This window comes from Mustela nigripes, chromosome 15 (assembly GCF_022355385.1).
Source record: "Mustela nigripes isolate SB6536 chromosome 15, MUSNIG.SB6536, whole genome shotgun sequence".
NCBI classification, from domain to species: Eukaryota; Metazoa; Chordata; class Mammalia; order Carnivora; family Mustelidae; genus Mustela; species Mustela nigripes.
The window spans coordinates 8,810,301-8,833,713 of NC_081571.1; the positions used below are offsets into that span (position 1 = coordinate 8,810,301).

Genomic DNA, 23,413 nt, shown 5'->3' on the forward strand with positions numbered 1-23,413 from the left:
TGGGGGTGGGGTTATGGACATTGGGAAGGGTATGTGCTATGGTGAGTGCTGTGAAGTGTGTAAACCTCGCGATTCACAGACCTGTACCCCTGGGGATAAAAAATACATGTTTATTAAAAAAATAAAAAAATTATATAAATTAAAATAAAAAAGAATTGGCTAGCCCAGGAGGGTATGTACTCCCCAGTTGGAAAAGATTTTTAAGATGTCAGAATGTGTTAATGTACAGGGGGATAATGCACACACACATATACACACACAATGCAATTGGCCCTCTGATTTTTAACATCATATTAAGGAAAGTTTGTGGTGATAGTAATGGTGGTTTTTGGACTAAGGGCTTAAGTTGCCCTAAACAGCATAGAAAATATTCTATTATGAGAGTAGAGAGGAGGAACAGAAGTAGAAGTACAAGGAGTCTCCACAGGCAGGTCCACAACTACATTTCCCATCAACACGACATTAGCCAAGAAAAATAGATCCCGAATTTTGAAGGTTTTAAATAATATTTTAGAGGAGTTCAAAGTTTGTTAGAAATATGTTCAGGTCAAGGTGGTAGGTCTGGCAGTTATGTGGTCCAAGGGTATGAAATGATAAGTTCATAGAGTATATATTAAGACTACTGGTTCTGTGTGTAACCAAGAGGAAACAGTGGTTTGGTGGTGGTCTGAGATGCAAGGTGGGAGATCGCGGTGGGAAGCTGCAGGTGGGTAGTAGGAGGGTCAATGTGTTGACTAATATGAAGCAAGTGCCTCCTGGGGAAAATGATAATCTCCATTTATTTTTAGAATGGCACAGATAGTAGTAACTTCTACCAGATTTCTTGTTAGGCATGGGAGTGCAGGATGCATATCTGAGAAGAGAGCAAGGAATATACCAGGATCCTGGGCTAAGCGGGCAGTGAACTCAGAAACATAACAGAATCCCTACTATTAAAGGAAGGCAGGCAAACATGCCTCGTGTCCAATTTGGCAGTCTGGGGTCATCATTTGTGATCTTAGTATCCAGGGCGAAATATCTCTCACGCAGTGGCCAAAGTCATCTCCGATGGTGAGTCTTGGGTAGAGACCACATCATCTGAGGTGATGTCATCTCCAGCAGTGAGCTCCCTGGCTAGGGATGTGGGACTGGGGTATACTTTTTTTTTAAGATTTTATTTATTTATTTGAGAGAGATCACAAGTAGGCAGAGAGGCAGGCAGAGAGAGAGAGAGGAGGAAGCAGGCTCCTCATTGAGCAGAGAGCCCAACGTGGGGCTCGATCCCAGGACCCTGGGATCATGACCTGAGCTGAAGGCAGAGGCTTTAACCCACTGAGCCACCCAGGTGCCCCTGGGGTATACTTTCCATGTGGGTACTTACTGGAGTTGATGCAGGTCTCAGCATTTGCCACATTTAGTTGAAACAAATGTTTACTGGAGTGTAAATGAGTGAAAGCACCCAGATCAGGAATAATAAGATCAGACTTAACAGAGTTTTGTATTTTGTTTTTGTTTTTGTGGAAGTTCAGGTTCAAATGTGTCCCATGTCAGATGGCAGGTGCCTGGCCCGGGCAACAGTCTATGGTTAATGGGTCCTGGGAGAGTGGGAGAATATAAATCAACTAGCCTAGGAGGGAGCAGTCTCTCTCCAGCCAGAAAGACATTTGAGGTGTCCAAACATCATAACACAAAGAAAGTTTTCCATATATATATACACACACATATATGTGTATATAAAATATATATATATTTCTTTGACATTGCATAACATAAAGATGAAGCAGTAAACTTCACGCTAATAATTAATAACATGAACAAATAAAAACCACCATGACAAGTCGAGAAAGAGATTGCAGAAGAAAAGAGCCTTATATTTCCTGCCTTTTGAACAGTGAACCACACATCTGAATTTGCAACAGATCTAGCAAATTACACAGCTGGCTCTGGCTTATACATCTCTGGTAGGAATGTCAAGGGTATGACCATTTTGGAAAACAATTTAGTGACTTCTTGCAAAGTCAGCCATGCATTTACCACATGACCGGGAAAGAGAAGCTGGCTAAGCTAAGTTGGCCACATTTGCAGCCTTCTGAAGAAAGTGAAAGAGATCTTGTGATCGGCAGCCCTACCAGTAACCTGCATCAACTCCAGTAAGTACCCACATGGAGAATGAAAGAAGAGTATTTCCCCTAAAAGAATGGAGAAAGGGATGCTAAACAAGCAGCAATAATAAGGCAGAAAATGAATAAAGAGATAAGCGAGAATGTTCTATTACAAATGGCAGCACTCAAATTCAGGTTCCTACTTTGATTCAATCCCTTTTTTAATTCAAGCCTACATTAAGACATTATCTAGAGGGGCACCTGGGTGGCTCAGTGGGTTAAAGCCTCTGCCTTCGGCTCAGGTCGTAATCTCAGGGTCCTGGGATCAAGCCCCACATGGGGCTCTCTGCTCAGCAGGGAGCCTGCTTACTCTTCTCTCCCTGCCTGCCTCTCTGCCTGCTTGTGATCTCTGTCTGTCAAATAAATAAATAAAATCTTTTTAAAAAAGACATTTAGAAAAATGACTGCTTTCAGCAAATAATTGCTTGTAAATTGCACCTGAGGCAACCAAACATGGATCAAACATATTCAAACACATATGGGCCACTAGTCCCTAGGAGTATAGAGTTATTAATGATTTTACTTAAAAGCAGTGTAACTAACAGGCAGGCTTGGGCTCAGATTCCTAAAATAGTAATTCAGAATTCATGAGGCCTTAATAGGCCTTAATAGGCCTTAATAGACACTTAATAGTGTCTGAGATTTTATGTTGCTGCCCAAAAAGTTTGGTTTCATACCTCAAAAGCCAGTTGACTGATACCCCAGTGACCCAGATATGAGACCTGTCTAGAAGCTTCAGGGACTGACTACTTATTCCCTACTGGGAGGACAAGACAAGCTGTCTATGGAGGGATGTTGTTCTAGACCCCTGCATGGTGGAAGGAGGAGAGCCCTTCTGCCATTATTCTGGGAGTGTAGCTCTAGCCTGCCTTGAAGCAGTCTGGCCCAAACTGAAGAGCCTCCAATGCAAATTTGGAGAACCAAGGTCTGTTTTTGGCACTGCCACTGGCCTTTTGGTTGACTTGGGCCAATTATTCACTTTTCTATACTTCGGGTTCTTCCCAAATAAGCATAAATTATTCTTACCCAACCTAGTCTCAAGTTGGTTCACACATGAGATAATAAGCATGAAATCTCTTTTGGAAAATGAAATTTCATAGAAAATTAAGATGATGTGCTACTTATTATTAGTAGCCCTAGAGAGTGGGGCTGTACCCTCCCCTTGATTATGGGAGAGGATAAAATAAGGACCGTGTTTGGATTTGGCAAATAACCTTTCAATATATTACTATTCATGAAATAAGGATCGAAGAGTTCTGTGGCTATGCCAGCTTCCTGAAAACCCAGGAAATGCTGTGAATCCAGAAAGGGCATTAGCTGTTAAAACTCAGAGATGGACTATTTTAACAATAATAAAAGACAGCTTCTTATCTCTTGCCTCACAGCATCACTAAAACAAAAACAAAAACAGAAATAAAAACCTTTAACTGATTTCCAGAAGCACAGACTTTGCAGAAAAGCTGGAGGAGACAGAGGGTCAGTGAGCAAGAATAAAAATAGTATGGTACATTTGGGAAGGAAAAATAAGGACCTCATTATCACACTGGCAGATTCTGAGAATAAATAATGAACAAAAGTACCTCAAGGCTTAGCCAAATGGATCACAAACTGGGTATGAGTCAGCAACCCAAGTCCTTTTATTAGTAAAGCTCAAAACTGAATATAATGCTAATATTTTATGCTGATGTTTATGAAGCACTTACTATGGGCGATGGATTCCTAGTGTATTCGTGCATTCAATCCCACCGGGTAGGTGTGAGTATTATTCAACTCATTTTCCTGAGTGAGGAAAACAACCAGAAAGGTGAAGTAGTTCCATAAGTTCTCCTAGCACTTATGTGGCAAATCTGAGACTTGAGCTGATATCTGTCTCCAGAATCTGTGTTCCTAATCTCAGTATTGTCAGTCAACTCCCAAAGATCACCCTGCTCACATAGAACATAGGTTGCGGTTCTGGGTTTTGGCAAAGGGCCTTGGCAAACCTTATGCAGATTCAAAGGATAGCAGTGAAAGGAATAAGATTATTTAATATGGAGAAAAGCAAGCTAAGATACGATCCAGAGTCATGTTAACTTATTTGATGGCAATTGGAATCAAAGGAATGGAAAACCAGTATGGGTGGTTTTGGAGAGCAAAGAAGGAGTCAGAGTAAACCAGGATCAAACCATGATCTAGAAGTTTCTAGAAGTGAAGAGCGTTAAATATTTCTGGTGGTCATGAAGCTGCACCACTCAAGAGAACCTTGATGGGGGAGCATAAGTGACTGTCAACCTCCAAGTGTCACACTATTGGGTCTGCCCTGGCACTCTGGCCCTTGCCATGCTGATCCCCAGGCTGGCCCTAGCCAATGACTGAGCCTGAGTACAAGAGCTGGAGCTGGACCATTCCTCTCCCATCAGCCTTGACTTCCCACCTGAGAGTCTCAGAACTCCACTGCAGTCTGAAGCTTTTCCTACCTAAGCCTCCCCCTACCCCCTTCCTTTCTTAGGTAACATACCTATATCCCAGCCTGGAAGTTCTCACCTATGCCTGCTCCCTCATCTTTCTCCTTAACAGGTGTTCCCCCAGTAAATCCCTTGCATGTAATCCTGTGTGGGTGTTCACTACTCAGAGACCCAAACTCATACAATATTGAGTGTGTAGTGAAAGGGAAATGATACATTTGTCTTTAAAAGCAAGTGTGGCAACTAGTGATTGAGAAATATTAAGTACAGGCTTTCAGAGCCCAAAGAAAATGTGCTTAGAAAACGGCCCATCTTCTCCTAGTCCTGAAATTCTAGGAGTTTATATTTGGGACATGAATATAACAGATTGAATGTTCTCAGCTTTATTTTTTTTAAGAAAAATTCACTTCATTATAAAAGAATTAGGACCTTATTATCTGAATGACAATGAGAAATGCCTGAAATGACATCTTCATTGCACCTGTCCCCACCTGTGATCTGAAACCTGCACTGCTCTAACAGATGCTATTAAAATTAATCAGATTAATCAAATTAATCAAAAGTGAGCAGCGACCAATACTTATTAGTAACAGACAGCTGTAGATCTGAGGTTTAAGCCCTCACCAACCAGCTTTGGAACTCTACTGAATCCTTGGAACAGCATGACTCAGCTCAAACTTCCCCAAAATCCTAGAGTAAGATAACCCATGGTTCAGCATTTGTCCTGACTAGGTTAGAAGAGGCCTTTCCCTAGAGTGAGTCATTAGCCTTGTAAGACCCATAGTTAGACATATTTTGAAAGTTAAAAGAAGGGGTTAGAGCTTTGAATAATTCTTTGTAATTAATAAAGTAGGACATTAAAAAAATTACAAAGGATATTATGTCTTGCTTCTAACAACCTGTGTGACCTTGGATAAATTATTCAGGCTGTCCAGATCTCTCTTTCTCTCTCTCTCTCCGCCCACCCCTTCTATCTCTCTCTCTCTCTCACACACATACATACACAGACACACACGCTGCATTTTGGGGGTCAACATTATAAAATCATTGAAGTTGTAATCCTCACCCCCTATTAAGGGGTTATGGTTATTTTTTGTTTCTCATGAGGACTGGCCATTTCAGAAAATGCCTTTTCATAGATATATAGTATACTTCCCTTAGGAGGATGTGGTAATTATCCCTCTCTGTATACTGAATTGAGAAGGTTAAACCTCTGTTCTCACCTGAACTGGTTAAAGAGCTTCATGACAATGTTATATTGAATAAGGTGTTTACTATCATCAGCACTAAGATACAAACAACTTTACTATCAAACAATCACACAGAACACTCTTTAAGATTAAACCTAAAACCTTCTTCTTTGCAAGGAAAAAAAAATCTGAGTCCAGTTAATGGTGAGACACATTTAGAACTAAGCTGTAAAAGGGCCAACCTGTTCTGCCAAGGCACTGGCAACCACCAAGCCCCTTTCCCACTTGCCTATGTGGTTCTCCTCACGGTCAAAATGACCAGCCTGTCTGCCAGCTCTTTGGCTGGAGGGCCCTTCACCCCCTCCCAGTGGTTGGGGATAGGAGTCAGGAGAGAGAGATGGAGGCAGTGAGGACAAGAAAAGCAGAGCACACACAACCAAAACCACCATTTACAGAGCAAGGTGGCCCGAGGCAGAAGTAGGGGCCTGGTTTAGCCACTGTGGTAAGTAAACAGAGCAGCCAATGAGGAAAGGGTAACTTGAAATTTGAGAAAGACATCTTTGAGGTACCTGGCTGGTCCAGTCCGTAGAGCTTGTGACTCAGTCTTGGGGTGGTGAGTTCAAGCCCTACTCGGATGTAGAGCTTTCATTTTAAAAAAAAAAAAAAAAAAGTAAAGAAAGGCTTCCTTTATGGAGTCTCAAGCATCACCATTCAACATTCAAGATAATTTTTTTAAAAATACTTTTTTCAATTTCATTCTTGTTCTCCTTGTTAACTTGCAGGACTATTAGTTTTTTCTGCTTTTGGCTGCACTTAAATCGTACTTCAGAAACACTCTGGGTAATGTAGATTTTTGTGGGCTGGCCTGGGAGCCTTTCCCCTCTTGCCTCAAACCACAAACATATGATATTGTATCTATGGTAAATGTGTTCTGAGTTAAAAAAAAAAAAAAAAACTTACAAACAAACTTTTAATGTAAGAGCCATTTATAAGCCAGGGCCTACCTATTTATGGCACTTTTATTCATTTACTTATTAAATATATACTGAGTGACTTACTATATGTACCAGGCATCATGCCAGATGCTGAGGATAATTTCAAGGAACTCACAGTTCTTTGCAGAAGACAGTGTAGCTGAAGTGCATAATGAGAGGAGCAGGACTTTCATGGGCTCTCAAGCACTTTTGCCTTCCTGGGCCCCTTCCCCCATAAAAAATATTCAAATTATATTCTACTACTATTATTAAAGATAAATATAATAGTTTGAATTATTTTTTTTTCTGACTTAAAAAAAAATTGAAACACAAAAATGTGATCCTAGAATTCAGGAGAACATTCTGTGTTATAGATGGAGATGTGGGTGTGTGCAGAAAAGATAGCCTTAGGCCTGCATGCAAGATTGACCCTTGGCCAGTATCTAGGAACTTGATTTGGGGAGGGTTTCCGCCCTCCCCAAATCAGTAAGGTTTTCCCTTACTGATAAAAGTGCCTCAATGTACCTAAACTGTGTAAACAATATGTTTATGCTTAGTATTTCCTTTCTTTCTGGGAGTCTAGAATTTCGGTACATGACAGGCAGAGGTGCCTACATGACCAACCCCCAATAAAAACCTTGGGCACTGAGTCTGTAATGAGCTTCCCTCGCAGACAACACTTCTCCCGTGTCCCATTGGATGCTGAAAGAATGTAAGTGTGTCTTGTGTGATTCCACTAGGATAGGACTCTTGGAAGCTTGCCTGGTTTCCTCCACACTTCATCCCATGTGCCTTTTCCCTCTGATTTGTCTCCTTCCCTTATAATAAATCTTAGCTGTGAGCACAACTATGTATGTGGTGTCCCATGAGTCCTAGCCAACCACTAACCTGGGGGTGGTCTTGGGATGTTCCAACACAGAGAGTTATCAGGAAGATTGGGTAATTTCAGTGCTGGCTCAAAATAGAATTAAACCTCTCCCAAGCAACATGATTGCAGTGGGCTGGCCATGTGACCTGAGTCAGAGTAGTATGGTCACTCTGCCTCATCCTACAGACAGAAATAAACATTATAAAGTGCATTGTCTGAAATGCAGCAAAGGGACAAGGGTAACACTCAAGGAAGACTAAAGAAAAGCTCCCAACTACGCCAGTAGCAAAACCTACTTTACTAAGAATTAGAGTGGTAAGATTCCCAAAAATTGGTGCAAGGGCCACAGCTAGTCCCTCTAGCAAATCAAGAATACAAGATTTCTGGGATATGAAACAAGACCCCAACTGAAATTGTTAAGGAGCTGATTAAAAAGTTTTAAGGAAGTTATCTAAAAAGTCCCTAACCTGGGGACACCTGGGTGGCTCAGTTGGTTAAGCAGCTGCCTTCGGCTCAGGTCATGATCCCTTGCTCTGCAGGGAGCCTGCTTCTCCCTCTGACTCTGCCTTCCACTCTGTCTGCCTATGCTCGCTCTCGCTCGCTCTCTCTCTGACAAATAAATAAATAAAATCTTTGGAAAAAAAAAAAAAAAAGTCCCTAACCTGTTACACAGAGACTTAGTACTGTTCAACACTACAGCAGTTCGTGAACCAAGTACATCAAAGTGCTAAGATCAAAGCTGGTCACTAGCATCTCCTCAAACTTTGAGCCCCCACTACGAATACCCACCCACTGCACAAATAGGGAAATTCTCTCTGGATGTCTTTCTGAAAGTGGTCCTAATTCAGGATCAGGGCCAGCCAGATAGGCTGATGAAACAACTTACTCTACATTCAGATAAGGAAGTCAACAAAGAGATGCTTATAAGACTGGATATTCCTATCATACATCCCACTAAGCTTGTTAGCAAGATGTGTGTACATTCTCTATCAGTAATCAATGGCACTTCTTCCCACCTTTTTAGTTTGATCTTTATTCCGGTTCACTCTATCAGGTAGATAAAAGTTACATTTATCATTTATCCCATAACCTGGATGGTAAGGGATCACAATTAAACCTGATCAATCCAACCTAATGGAAGAATGAACACCATCCAGGGAAGCAGAACATGTAAGAGTGGCTAAACTGTGTCACTTCACAATACAGACTATATATGAAGTTGGATTATTTCCCACTGGGGAAAATATAACAATTTTTTGCAATTGCACAGAAAACAGTTTAAATACGGTTAAGTAGGGCCATTTTTTCAGTCAAATGTGTAAGAAGGAAGGGCATATATACTCAGCAACCAAGAGCTTCCTCAGTCTTCACATGAGACAGTTATACAACAGAGGAAAAATACATCTGAAAGTGTTTTTTATTTTGCAGAAGACGTGATTATTTTAAAAGAAAAAAAAAAGAGGAAAGGAAAAGTATAGGGGCCAACTCAAAGAATCTTCAGAGATTTAATGCTCAAAATAAAATACAAACCTTGCTGAGAGTAATTATTGTAATTGATCCCTAATTATCTCAAGGGCAGATATGTTCAGGGCCTATTACTTCCATAGTAACCGAAAAGAACTTATGACCCGTCTATGGAGATTGAGGAAAGAAACAGTCGCCACTAACACTTGCAGTCATGTCTTCTGGAACATCAAACATTTGGCCTTTTCAGTGATGGATGGCTCTGGCTTGCTGGGAAATCATCTTACGTATTAACAGATAAACCAGCTCTGACTTCCAATGTTATACAGGATTAAGGAAAGGACCCCAAATGAGCTTACTGCCACTGCAAAGGGAGTAATTACCCCTTCATGTGGAGCACTATTTCTACACAATCCCTTGCTCCTCTGGCCAGACGTTATTCAAATGGAGAGGCGCAGAAGATAGAAATTCACCAGAAATTCTTGTCTATGAGTAATACTCGTGAAAAAGCCTGAAACGCAGCTTATTAACTATGATCCTTAACACAGGGTCTTCAGATGGCTTGTTCATTTCTTTTCTGGATCCATCCTTCCAACACAGATTCTGCTTTATAACAGAGCAGCCCCTCTCATCATTTGTGAGACAGGAAGGATGTATTTGCATATGGACATTAATCACAAAGACATGCTATATTAGAAAAATATCTTTACGAAGGAGTAAATTTGACTGAAATCTTCTCAAATCATTTCTGCTTTACCAGAATGATACTGAGTGGGAAAAACACAAGCTTTGGAGGCAAATGGTCCTGTGATCGACTGTAAACTCTGCCACTTACTATGTTAAGTGGCAGTAAAACTTCAAGGGGATCTTAGGAGGCTTAAATTATAAATTCATTTTAAATACTGAAAGGAAAATAACCACAGAATGAGTAAGAGACAGTCAAGTACAGGTCAATGCTAGTTGAAATAATATAAATCGAGGATAAAAGAGGGAAAGCAGCTGGGAAGCTGACAGTTTTGAAATAGAAGTTTGCAAGACAACCGCACTATGAAAAACAAGCTCTAAGGACGTGGCATGGAATGCAATATTCAAATGAAGAGTTTCAAACTATTTGTTCCTTTCTATATTGGAACCATAAGGGGTACAATCATTGCTAAATAGAAGCTATAAATAAAAAGCCTTTGTATTTGTCATCAGCCCGTTTACTGGGAAATGAATGAAAATATTAAATACACTTCTTTGTTCCCAACAAGAATACCAACTAGAATACCAATTTACAAAATACATTAAGCTTTCCTGCCATCTTCAGGGAATTTTCCATATATTAGAGGATCCAGTTTTATTTCAAATGCCTATTTGAGAGCTCTTTTCGTGCTGGTCCTACCATGTCTTGCAAAGGACTAAGTCAAACAAAGAATTGTGTTTCTACTTTTTCTTCTTTATCTCTATTTTTTTTTCCATTTCCCCCTCTTTTGTTCTCCTCTTGATATTCCTAACTGATCAAACCTGGGGAGGTAAAACTTCCTGAAGAATATTCCATATATAAATATATGGATTTAGGGACGCCTGGGTGGCTCAGTTGGTTAAATATATGGATTTAGTCTCTTGTCATACTGGGAACAAATGGTAACACTCAAATGAGATACATGAATAAGGCTGTATTCAAGATAAATGTTTAAATTGGCATAGCTTGTAACACCTCTCCCCCTTCTATTCAGGTGATTTTCCATCTGTGAATGTATCACTCTCACACTTCTTCATACTGAACAAGAAACCAAATAATGTCCTTTGCCCCCAAAATTTTTACTTCCTTCTCTTTCCAGTTTCATTGCCATTGCCCTGCATTAGAGAAAACTGAGGATGATAACTGATGATAAATTGATCACAATGGTTCCTTTATTGTTTTTTTTTCTCTCCCTTCCCCATTCCACTGTGTTCTAAACACTACACCACACCAATTTTCCTGAAACTTGAAAGAGGATCTTAGCATTCACCACTAAAATTCATCAAGAGACATCTAAAGTCTGTGAGGTAAAATTAAATTCCTTCTTCTGGTATTTAAAGCCTTCAAACGTCCCAGTCCCATGTCCTATAACTGAACTATAGAAATCATTTACTCCAGACAAAGTCATGACTCTTACTAAAACCTTTCACTCCAGGTGTTAAATGCAGTCCTTAAAAATTCCTGTGTAGGGCGCGTGGGTGGCTCAGTGGGTTAAGCCGCTGCCTTCGGCTCAGGTCATGATCCCAGGGTCCTGGAATCGAGTCCCACATCGGGCTCTCTGCTCAGCAGGGAGCCTGCTTCCTCCTCTCTCTCTCTCTCTCTGCCTGCCTCTCTGCCTACTTGTGATCTCTCTCTGTCAAATAAATAAATAAAATCTTTAAAAAAGAAAAAAAAAAAAATTCCTGTGTATGCATCTCACATGATGAACCGAATACAGTTACTAATCAGAAAGTAAAACTAAATCTTAAGATACATGTAAGTCTCACAGAATCTGGTCCTAAGGTATTTGTTCTTGTGATCTTGCCCAAACAGTATCACCACAGGAAAACTGTGTCATATATTCATAAACAAACACAGTAACTCATTTTATCAACTGATTTTCAGTTTCTAAGAGCAAATATCCTCTTGCCTATGAAGACAGGGACTTTGTCTTCAGCTAAATCCTCAACACCTGTAACAGTGCCTGCACCTTATAGGTGGAAAAAAAAATTTTTGAATAAATAAACCACAGGGGACCAACAGAAAAGAATAGTTCACATACAGCTTTAGTTTTAATATTTATTGGTAGAAATAGATCTTCAGTGCATACTTTATGTGTTTATATAAATTCTACATTCTCTCTTTTGTTTTGTATTATTTGGAGTTTTCTGGCCTCCAAGTGAACTTAACATATTATCTACGCATTTGATTCTTCAAAGACATTTTTTTTTTTAGATTTTAAAAGTAAATTTAAGAAACCATGCATATTGTATACCTTACTTAATATCCAAAGAATTGTCTGCACGTTCAAAAAAAAGTCACAAAAAGGCTGAACTCAAGTTAAATAATCTATATGTACTAAAATGTCCATGTTCCATTTCTGAGTAAAGAAATACTTTTTCAGTATTACATATTGCTTGCTGTCTAGTAAGTAAGATTGTCAGAGACGCTTCAGTAAATTATCTCTATTTTTAAATATCTTAATCTACTTCCTCCCAGAGATGATCCTGTAAATGTTAAACATTGTGCCATATGCAGTAATAGCCCAAATGCTTAAATAAGAACCAAACTGTAGTTTTTAGACTGAATAGTTTAACCTTAAAATTATATATCTATATATACATATATGATATGCTGCATATCAAATTTAACATTTCAAATAACTTAAATATATTTAGCAAACATTCAGCCAAACACTCTTTCATGAAAAGATACTGTCCTTAGAACAAAAAATGAATGAAAGGCTTATTTAGACACCAGTGTCTGCACATAGTACTAAGCCTATGGAACATGAAAGTCCACGTAACATCTGCTGTGCTATCAAGAAAAGGAAGATTGACTTTTAACCTACTGAATTGTGCAGATACAAAAGTGCTTAGCATGACAAAATTACCAAAATAAAAACATTTTAAAGATTATTTGGTTCTAGCAATCTTAACTATTCTTTACTTATGAATAATTTAACATTTGCCACTTTAAGTTTTATATAAATTTTCTTTTTAACAAGTTAAAAAAGCACACAAAAAATAGTTCCAACTATAATAATCTGTTCTTTTTCATCCTGGTTAGCTCATCACAAATGATTCAACAAAAGAGCACTTACTCAGCTCTACTAAAATGTACTATTTGAATAGACCCAACACTTCACCCATCGTTTGCTATGCTGGACCCTAAAACAGGCTGCCGACAGATGGGGCAAGTGCAATTCTCTGAGAGCCATCGGTCAATACAATGAATGTGAAATTCGTGCATGCAAGGTAATTGCCTGAGCTTGTTTCCAGTTACGTAGTCACTGATACACACACTACAGATTTTACCTAGTTCACTATCGATACTGTTATGCTCATAGTTCCGAGTGGAAAGATTGTCGATCTGCTCTTTGGTTAAACCACGTATGTGATCATCATCATCACCTTCATTCAGTAAAAAGAAGTGAGCAAGGCGAAGGATAGGAAGTGTTCCAGTTTCAACTAAGTTATTTGAATTTCGTGACTGCCTGCCACCTCGATTATCACTGCTTGGAGCAGGAGGCTGGGTGGTCTGATTTGCACCATGCACTGCAGTGCTGTCTTCTCGGGCCCGCCTGTTTGGGGAGGCACCTTCACTGCGCTGGCTGATGTCATTAGCTGGACCTACGTTACTCAGATCTGAGTGCCTCTCTGGTAAATGCTGACCATGTCTCTGAATCTCTGACTCAGATTCGGCCTCCATTAAAGAACTCAATTCTCCAAATCCAGTCATGATCTGCCTTAAAATTGACCGAAGAGCCACTGACGATGGTTCAACAAGCTCATTCTCAGAAATCCTACGAAGAGGAACAGTGATAGTACTAACATAGGTCTGAATACCTGACCTCTCTAAACGGGAGATAGTTCGGCGAAAGCCCCCACTGTTGCTTTCGATAGTGACTGTATTTTCTGCCAGCCCTACCCTAGATCGAGTCCTACTTGCAATACTATCCCGATCGCGGTTTTCTCCTGGACGAATCCTTCTCACTTGGAGGTCCAGTGTGATTGTTGGATGTCGTCGTGCGGCAGTTGAGGATCTGCTGGATTCTTCTCCTTCTTCTACTGTTATTCTTGACACAAGTCTTGAGTTAGAGAATGGAGCATAAGCTGTACCACGACGTTCCCTATCTTGCTCTAAAAAGACACGTGTTATACCTCTCCTCCTAACAGACCTTCTCGAGTTTTGCTGTAAAGGTCTACTTTCCCTCTGTGAATTACGATAAACAGTGCCACTTTGTCTCTGAATTGGTGAACGGCTTCGACTACTGAAAGTAGACCGTAATCTTATTGGCTCTAATCTTTGGTTTGTATTCCTCACTGTAACGTTAGTTCTAGCCCCATTTTCCCAAACATGTGCCGCTCCAAACCGCTGCCCCTCCCTTTGCCTGAGTTCACTACCACCCGACTGGTTTGTGTGACCACTGAAATTAGTGCGTGGAGCACTAGTTCTAGGAACACCAACTGCTCCCCCAATTCCATTTCTTAATCTTTCCAATGTTGAGGAAGATCCTTCCACTGAATTCTGACCCCTTGAACCAAGCCTGGTCCTTGGGATGTTGGAACTACTACCATTAAAATTCATCGAGGTTTGGCTTCTTGTTCGCCTAGCCACAGGACTAGCTGATCTTTGTTGTCTACTTGTAGTATGATCTCTGCTAATGTCTGAAAATGGAATGCCTGTATGATCTTCACCATGAATTTCAATTCCTCTATTCTCATGATTTATGTGTATTTCCAGACTAAACCGAAACTCTCCACTGTTTGGGTTTGTTCGACTCACAGCTCTCCAAGTTTGGTTCCCATTTTGTCCACTTCGAGTTGCATTTCCTGTGCGTCGAAAGGTGTTCAACCATTCTAGCAGAGAATCTTCATTTGAATTTTCTCTAGGGACTTCTGACTCTGGAAAGCAAACCAAATCAACTTAAGATCAATTCCTAAAATCTATGCTCTTTTATTGAAAGCTTGCAAGATAAAGTTAAATCAAGTTGTATTTAAGAACATCTGTGTATATTTTAATGTATTAAAAATGGCAAAAAACTAAACTTTCTCAAAGAAAGTTGTATACTGTAAGCGTAATATATTCTTATGTATTATAAAAATATAAATACTGTTTAGGCAAAGCCCTGAAAAAATCCTCACTCTTACTTTCTTTGTGTCTGTTACTGGCAAATATTAAGGAAAACGAGAAACAGATCCCATACCAAAATCATACATTTAAAATGCTTTATTCATATGGTAAAATCAATAAAATGTAGTGGCAAAACTTATATGTAATTCACCTTGAATTTGTGGAATCTTTCTGGTGAAGGTAACTCAGCATTTTCGCAATTACATATTTTTGTAACCTTAGGAATTTTATCCTATTTCTCAGGAACTGCCAAAAATGTGTATCTCAAGAAATATGGCTTTCTGAATACAATATTAGAACTACATTATGTCTTTATGTGAAGCTGGAAAACTTTAGACATGTTAAAGACTGTATCCTTATCTGTAAATTGGAGATAATAAAAGTATAAATGTCATAGGGTTATCATGAGAATAAAATAACATACTGCATATAAAATGATTAGTATAATAACTGGCACAGTAACTCTTGGCCGCTACCTATAACATATTTTCTGTTCATTTAGAATGTAAGCTCCGTTTTGTCTTATTTTATTTACCGTTAAATCCCCAACCTCTACAACAGTATCTGGTACAAATCAGACTTCCAATATTGTTCAATGAATCAATTTAGAAGTAAATGTGTCCCTGATAAGCTTTTTTGACTACAATTCTGCTACTATGGGAAACTTGTTTTCCATTTTTAACCAGTGGATCATGTAAAGGGCAAAACTCAACAAAAAGCACTCTAATGCACAGGAACTATACAGATCTTAACTTTAACATTTATTCTACACAAAAATGGCTGTTACATGAGATTGATTTCATTTCATTACTACAATCTCTTATAAAAATGTTTTTTATATGTTAAAGCTATTAATAGGCTTCTGGTGTCAATAAAAATAAACAGCAACTTTAGCCATACCTAAAGATACAAACTAAAACATAATAAAAGAGTTAAGTGTTACCAGCTACAACAATATAGTACAACTATATTGTTGGTTAATATCCAATTTCCATTTTAATTTAGAAAGAAATAGAAGTAAAAGGCAGGTAAAAGCATTCTAAAGGATACCTCCTTCTTTAATTACTAGAATATAGTGATGATGTATATACATAAAGAGTTCACTAATTACCTAACAAAACCTGTCCTGCCTTTCTCCCATTGCAAATGCATTGTGAGCAGCCTGGCAGATGGGTGTGGCCATGTAAACTGTCATCAATGGAATCAGAGTGGAAGTGATAAGCTCACTTTCAGGCTGGTGTCTGAACCTCCTTCTGGAACCTAGATGAGTAGAACCTAGATGCGGCTCTGACTTAGCTTGATCATGCAAACAATACTCTGGAGCAGCAATGTCCCATGAAACTTTCTGCAGTAGTGGAGATATTCTCCATCTGTGCTGTCTAGTACAGAAGTCTCTAACCATGTGCAGTGACTATTGAGCACCTGAATAAGGCTAATAGGAATGAAGAAGTGAATTTTAAAATTATTATTTAAAATTATTTAATTTTTACTTAATTTACATTTAAATGGTCACATGTGGCCAATAGCCCCTGCACTCTATGGCACCGTTGTAGAACTACTCTGCTGGCTGGCTGGCTTCCAGGAGGATTATGGAGTAAAGTTTCCCTATCTTCCCTGAACGGTTAACATGAAAGATAAATTTCCATCTTATTGAATCATTACATTTTTGAGTTTTTAATAGTCTTTGCCCTAATACGATAATCTTAATATAGTATGTGAAACTACCAAAAAAAAAAAAAAAAGGTGAAACTATACCAATAATAAATACCTCTGGGGAAGGAAATAGAACTGGTAAGAGCTATATTATGTTGGCTTTACTTTTAATTCTGTATACTTCTCTTTAGTTTGAATTTTCTTAAAAACTTCTTATACTATGACTTAGTGTTTTTTCAATAAAATGGCAAACTCAAAAAACAGTAAAAACAATAAAGCAGGTCTCCTCACTCAGTCTTTCTGTATTGCTTGGTACAAATTTTTAGAAGTTTAGTTCCATTACTTTAAAAGAAGTAGTGTGTATATTCTAAGATTAAAAAGAACTATTCTGGTAATTAACTTAATTGTATACTATGAGCTCCCTAAAGGCAATCTGTATATAAAAAGGTTTTTGCATTCAACCCCTGTCCTATACTGCCTAACTACGCTGCTTTGAATATAATGGGTAAATGCTATCTGAATATCACATTAAAACTGGAAAACATTAAAAACAAACATATCATACAAGATCCAGTAAGTACAAATTTGCATTTGCTCCAATCAAAACTGCTCCCAATGGAAAGGAGTCCACAATACCTCTGGTATTTGTCCCATTTCTTAAGTCAGGCTGAGATGCCAGTTGTTCCTTTACTCCATCTAACCTCTGTTGTAGTTCTTCTGACGTTATTTCTCCTAAAAGAATAAAAAATTGCTCACTGAAAGTAATTATTTTAACTACTGTTTTATAAGAACTCCTGAAGGGTAACACTAATCTACAGCAATCTGTAGAAGACATTCTATTATTTTCATGTTCTGTTAAACTAAAGACAGTTAAAAATATTTAATTGACACAGGTATATATCATTGTGGTTGTGTCTCTTATGTTTTATTAAAATAAAAATATAAGATTTAATTTGAATAATTTAAAAGGTCCTCTCAGTTGATATACTAAGGAATCTATAAGCTCTGATTAACAGATTTATGTCTGAGATAAAAAGAAATTTAAAAGGCTGGATTTCTAGAAAACTTTGAAACTGTATTTGAATTTTACCTCAGTAGCTCACTATATGGGTTATCAATATATGATGTGCAAATATGCAATATACAAACATATACCATACAAACATTCAAGTTTTAATTAGTTCATTTTAATTAGTGAAAAGAATTTGTATAAAATTCACAAAGCCACTGGACTTTTGGAATATTATTAATTCAGCTAAATAAGTAAATTATAATACCTCAAAAGAGTCAGAATTGGGTTCTAAATAATATTTTATTTGTACAAATGTTACTTAAAAGAGAAATAGGACCATATATGTAAATATTTGACACTATTATGTACATTAAGCTATTTGTTAGCTTGGCATTTGTATAACAGTGCTCCATGTCCAAGATTCATACTTAATTATCAAATACAGAAGTAAGACAGTGATTTTTTATTTTGTTATATTAAAAGGTTCTTAAATTTTAAAATCATGCATTATATTTTGGGAGAGGGAAGCAGGGGGGAAAAAACCCTCCTTATTTTGAAACTCCTCTTACAATGATAGAAAAGGTGTCTCTTCTTTCACCCAACTCTTACCAGGGGTGCCTAAAAGATTGTGGTCTCTCATTAGCCTATAATCTTCATCACTGAGTTCATTAATAAACTGGTAATAGGCTTCTTCTCTGTGGAGACGCTCTTGCTGCCATCTTCTCTCATTTTCGCGATGATTATGGTCCTGAGATGAGGTTTCTTCACTACCATCATGCGATCTAGATCTAGAGGTATTCATACTGAGATTCCTGGCTTTCTGTTCAAACAATATATATTAGATTCAAGCTGTTAGTCATGGACTACACATGGCTTCATGTTTTTAACTTATATCTCTTTATTTTCATTTTTAAATTTCATTCTCCAGTCATATATTTCATATGCCAAATATTGCACTGAATAACTCATATATAAAATGAAAAAGAGCTTCTTAGGAGACAGACTACAACTGGACCTACTTCTTTGCTCAAAACCACTGTTTACGTCAGGCTAGATCTGGTTTCATCACTCATTTCTAATTCCTGAATACCAAAGTGATTATATCACTTTTTTTTTTTTTTAACCTCTTGACTCTCTGGTGAAGTTGATCTAAAAGCCCTCCCTGATGTTTCAAATATCTGGGTACTTCATGTTAGCATATAAATTTTAAGCTGAATTATGCACTTTAAAATTTAAGCTGAATTATGCAGTTTAAGCATAATTTTAAATTATGTTCTTTACTTAATAAACAAAGAGCTATTGGGAGGCTATGGTTTACATTTACTTCCAGCAAAGGTATTCTTCCCAAAATAAAACCCATATTTGTAATATTATCCTCCATTGTAGTTTGTTGAGGTAAAAATAATTTAGCCTACTGTATCTACTGAGCAGACTTGGGGTTAACCTCTTCTTAAACCTAACAGGAAAACAGTACTCAATGCATGGCTTTGAGGACTGTGAATGTACAGCAGAGTTCTCTGTGTCTCCCCATAGCAAACCTCATCCCTAGGCCTGGCCTGGAACAGTTAGTCCTTGAGGTTTCGGAGTACCAGTGAAACTTCCTGGCCTTGCCTAGGCAAACCTTATTTTTGGATTATACTTCAACATCATTTCTTAAAGGCTTATTTTTAAATTGTATAGAAATCAATGGAGAAAATTATTTGTTTCATAAATATTTCTTAAATACATGTATTTAGGGAGTCAACAGTTCTCACTTGGGAAGGCACCAACTTGAGAAAAATTTTTTTAATTTAAATTCAATTAATTAACATATAATGCACTATTATTTTCAGAGGTAGAGTTCAGTGATTCATATAACACCCATCATTATATCTCATGTCCTCCTTAATGTCCATCACCCAGTTACCCCACCCCCGTTCAGCAACCCTCAGTTTGTTTCCCTCAATTAAGGGTCTCTTAATGGTTTGTCTCCCTCTCTGATTTTGTCTTGTTTTATCTTTTCCTCTGTTCCCTTATGATCCTGTTTTGTTTCTTAGATTCCACATATGAGTGAGATCATATAATTGTCTCTCGCTGACTGACTTATTTTGCTTAGCACATAATACCCTCTAGTTCCACTTGAGGAGAATTTTAAAAGTACAGATGCCCAGATCTCATCTCTAATCCTAAATCAGAGTTTTCCAAGGTAGGGCCCAGGTCTATCTTTAAGAGCTAATTTGGGTGATCCGTGGATGAAATAAACTATTCCTTGACAACTTCTGGATGTTAATAAAGGGTATCTGTAATACAGCACATGACTTAATGGTGGTTGGGGAATCAAACAGCTAGGTGACCAGCAAAGCAATTGTTGCAACTCTGACTCAGTGTTTAAGCAAACTACTTTAAATACAAAATAAATTAGTCTGCAAGTCTGAACTACGTATGAGTAAGCAACTATCATCCAATTTCACTTACATCCTAACATTAGGTTACACATTCAAGGATTTTATTACAGTGATTATTACATAGTTTTTTAAAGGAAAGATCTAGTAGCACTACCCAATCAAACACCAATTAACATTATTAAAAACTCAAGATTTCTTTCCATTTTCAGAATAAACAGGACTAGGCCATCATTAGCCAGGAGCACATTTGGCAGGTACAGCAGTAATACGATTTTTTTGTACTAAACAATCAAAAAAATTGAAAGCTATTATAAAATCAAGCTACCCTACTATTATTCAAAACTGTAAGAGCTTCTTCTCAAAGGTAATTTTTTAAATACAATTAACCACAATTAAACAAAGTGAGTACCTTATTTTCCTTTCAACATGCTTTTAATATAGGCAATGGCATCCATCCAATTGTTTGTGCTTTTTTTGAGAGCTGCCCATCTGAAGCAATAAGAGAGAATGGAATTATTCAATAAATTGTCTCTTTGAAGGACAGGAATGGCTAGCAAAGTCAAAGCTCTGCTGCAAAGTCAAAGCAAAATCTTCAGTGGAATTGGTTAGACACTCCCCTAGAAAATTATATCCCCACACAATTAGGTCATTAAAACCTCCCGCAAGGCCCTTTTGTCACACAACAGAAACTAGGCCTTCCCTCCTCCACTGTCACAGCTCCTGGGATTACAACTCCCCCTCTCAGAGGCCTTCCTTCCTACCCTGCTCCCATTCAGATGTTACCAGGGTTAGGTCTCTCCAGTTTACTTCTGAACCTTCACTTTCTTGCCACCCCCGCCCTCCGTCCCGCTACTGGCTCCTTCCCTGGCCGTTGCGACCGAAGCTCGCGCCGGGGTACGGTTCGCACCACAATAAACAAACTAGGCTCAAGGGCCCAACCAACCTCTTCCCAACCGAGCCTCAAGTAACGCTTCCCTTAGCGACCTGGATTCCCACAGGGAGGCAGGTGACAGACGGCGCATCTGAACCAATCACCAGTTAGGGGGGCGCATTAAGAGAGCAGTTAACCAATCGGAGGGGGCCGAGGAGGACTGGCTTTCCTCAGCGTCTCCCGGAAGTAGTGGCCGAGCCCGGAGCTTTCCCCCCAGCTTACCTCGTCCGGAGGTGGGCCGTCCTCTTATTCCCCAAAGGAAAGTCTGTGGCGGGTGGCGCGCCACTGGGGTCCTGGAAGGCTGTGACCCACGGGCGAGAGGGCTAGCCTCCGGAGGCCGCTGCGCCCTCTAACCGTTGACTGAAAGGAGAAGCCGGAAGTTCGTGCCGCGGCACTCCGTGAGGGAGTCGTCCACCTGGCTGGGCGGCTCCGGAGGAGGGATGAAGGCCCCGGCCCTCCTTTCCTCACGGCCAGGTGCCCCCTCGGACGAGTGGAGACGCCGCACCGCCGGCTGGACGCTCGCGGGTGCGTTTGAAAATTGAGTCCGGAGGGATCCTAGGGTGCTAGCGTTCCGCGTTCCGCCCCGTCAGTGCTCGCGGCCAGGGTGGTAGTCCCAGGGCCTCCTCGAGGAGCGCCAGGTACCGGGCCCCTCAGCGCTCCTGCAGCTGCATAGTTCCGGGGACACAGCCTGCTCCCCACCCTTGGGAAGCAGTAGCACCTGCTCTGCTCTTTGTTGGGGCCTGTTTGCCGAGCCTGGCTATGGAGTGCCACCGAACAGCAGTCTGTCCCTGTCTCTTTGCTGCGTGGTACCACGTTAACGAATTAACCAGGCTCTTCCCTTTATTGCTCACGGGCCCCTGGAAACTACAAATCCCAATCATTCTAAAGTGCTTTCGTTTGTGTTTCTTCACTTTTCCTCTAGGAATGCACTTGGAAACTCCCCGCTTTCGTGTCTTTAGTTTTATTGCTGAGATGTGACACTTAACCACATGAATTAAGCCCTTGAGTGGGGCTCAGCCCATTCTGGTGTAGGCTCCTTTCCTTACAGGCCCACCATCCAGAAGACCTCATCATTGCACAGTGCGCACACTTACTCTTCGTTCGCTCGTTCATTAACTCATTCATTCATTCCTGCCTTACTTTTTGAAGAGATAGTCTATCGCCACCTTTAAGAGGCCGCCTGGGTAGAAGAGGTAGTCTTAAGCATGGACTTAAGTAGAGGTAGATAAACAAGTTAAAAAAAATATATATCGTTATAGCTGCTAAAATGGCCCTTTGGGATATCTCTCCTGCATACCTCTATAGACTGATCTTTTCTTGAACGACTTTAAGTCCCTCAACAATCATATGGGAACTTCTAAGCAATCCCCAACCCCACTTCTACCTAGTTTCCTTTATCTCCCAAGACCCAGCTCATTCCTCATCTTCAAGGAACTTTTCCTGGTATCTCTGAAGTGACCCCCTCACTCCACCCTCCAGCCCAACATTCACACATAAAACTATGCAGACGTCCCTTTGGGGTCCCAGAGCATCCTCTGTATAACTCTAGCATATATTCATTTACTTGACAAATATGGGGTGCCATGTGTACTAAGTGCTGGTCATAACAGCAGAGGATAAAACAAACAAGGTCCTTGCCCTCCTTTTCTATGGAAAAAAGACAGCCACTGAGCAAGTGCTCACAATGATTTTCTGTTAATTTATATATCTCCTCCATCTAAGATTCTGAAATCCATAAATTTGAACAAATAGTTTTATTCATTTTTATAGTCCCAGAATTTAGCGCAGCTCCTGAACACTTTGTCCTCAGTTTACCACATGGAGGAGCAGAGAAAAATGCAAACTTTCTGCGAACAGGATTAATGCATGTTAGTACAATAAACTCAGAAATTGTGAGTACAAATCAGAGAAAGCCATAGGTGAGCTATCTAAATTTCAAGCAGAAATCATTTGAAATATCTACACGAGTTTTTTAAAGAGCATAATAGTCCATCAAGTGCAAATACCTTTAAATATTAAACTGAAAGACATGTATATATCCTAAGAGTCAAAAAATGTAAAATCCAGTCAAGTGATTTTAGCTTGTGGGAAGCTGCAGATTTTTTTGAGTGAATGAATAATGTATGTAACTTGAATCCAACACTCTGCTTCAGTTTTTTTGTTGTTGTTTTTTTTTGGTTTGTTTTTTTTTAAAGATTTATTTATTTATTTATCAGAGAGAGAGCGAGCACAGGCAGACAGAATGGCAGGCAGAGGCAGAGGGAGAAGCAGGCTCCCCGCTGAGCAAGGAGCCCGATGTGGGACTCGATCCCAGGACGCTGGGATCATGACCTGAGCGGAAGGCAGCCGCTTAACCAACTGAGCCACCCAGGCATCCCTGCTTCAGTTTTTATAGCCCAAGACAAAGTGACTATAAAGGAGGGTGAGATACGGTAATTGTGAGAGACAAATCATTCTGGACATCTGTATTCCAGGTTTCATAACCTGCCCAAATCTCTGAGTCTGAGTTAACT

At 39.3% G+C, this 23,413-nt stretch overlaps 1 protein-coding gene across 8 annotated transcripts in view; it reads right to left on the reverse strand.

Annotated features, from left to right (window-relative positions):
• The window catches only part of RNF6 (ring finger protein 6), a 40,797-nt gene extending 19,374 nt beyond the window's left edge, over positions 1–21,423 (reverse strand). For 4 of the 8 annotated variants that reach the window (XR_009399937.1, XR_009399938.1, XR_009399939.1 and 1 more), the window contains exons 1-5: positions 21,123–21,421; positions 20,379–20,458; positions 18,195–18,405; positions 17,210–17,305; positions 14,573–14,691 (exon numbers count right to left, since the gene is read on the reverse strand). Coding sequence is in view for 4 of the 8 variants with exons in the window: in XM_059377558.1 (XP_059233541.1) it covers positions 12,929–14,691; positions 17,210–17,305; positions 18,195–18,387 (2,052 nt within the window). In the remaining 4 variants the exon portion in view is untranslated. The other 4 variants (XM_059377561.1, XM_059377558.1, XM_059377559.1 and 1 more) reach the window with 4 other exon arrangements.
• Positions 21,424–23,413: the final 1,990 nt, after the last annotated feature.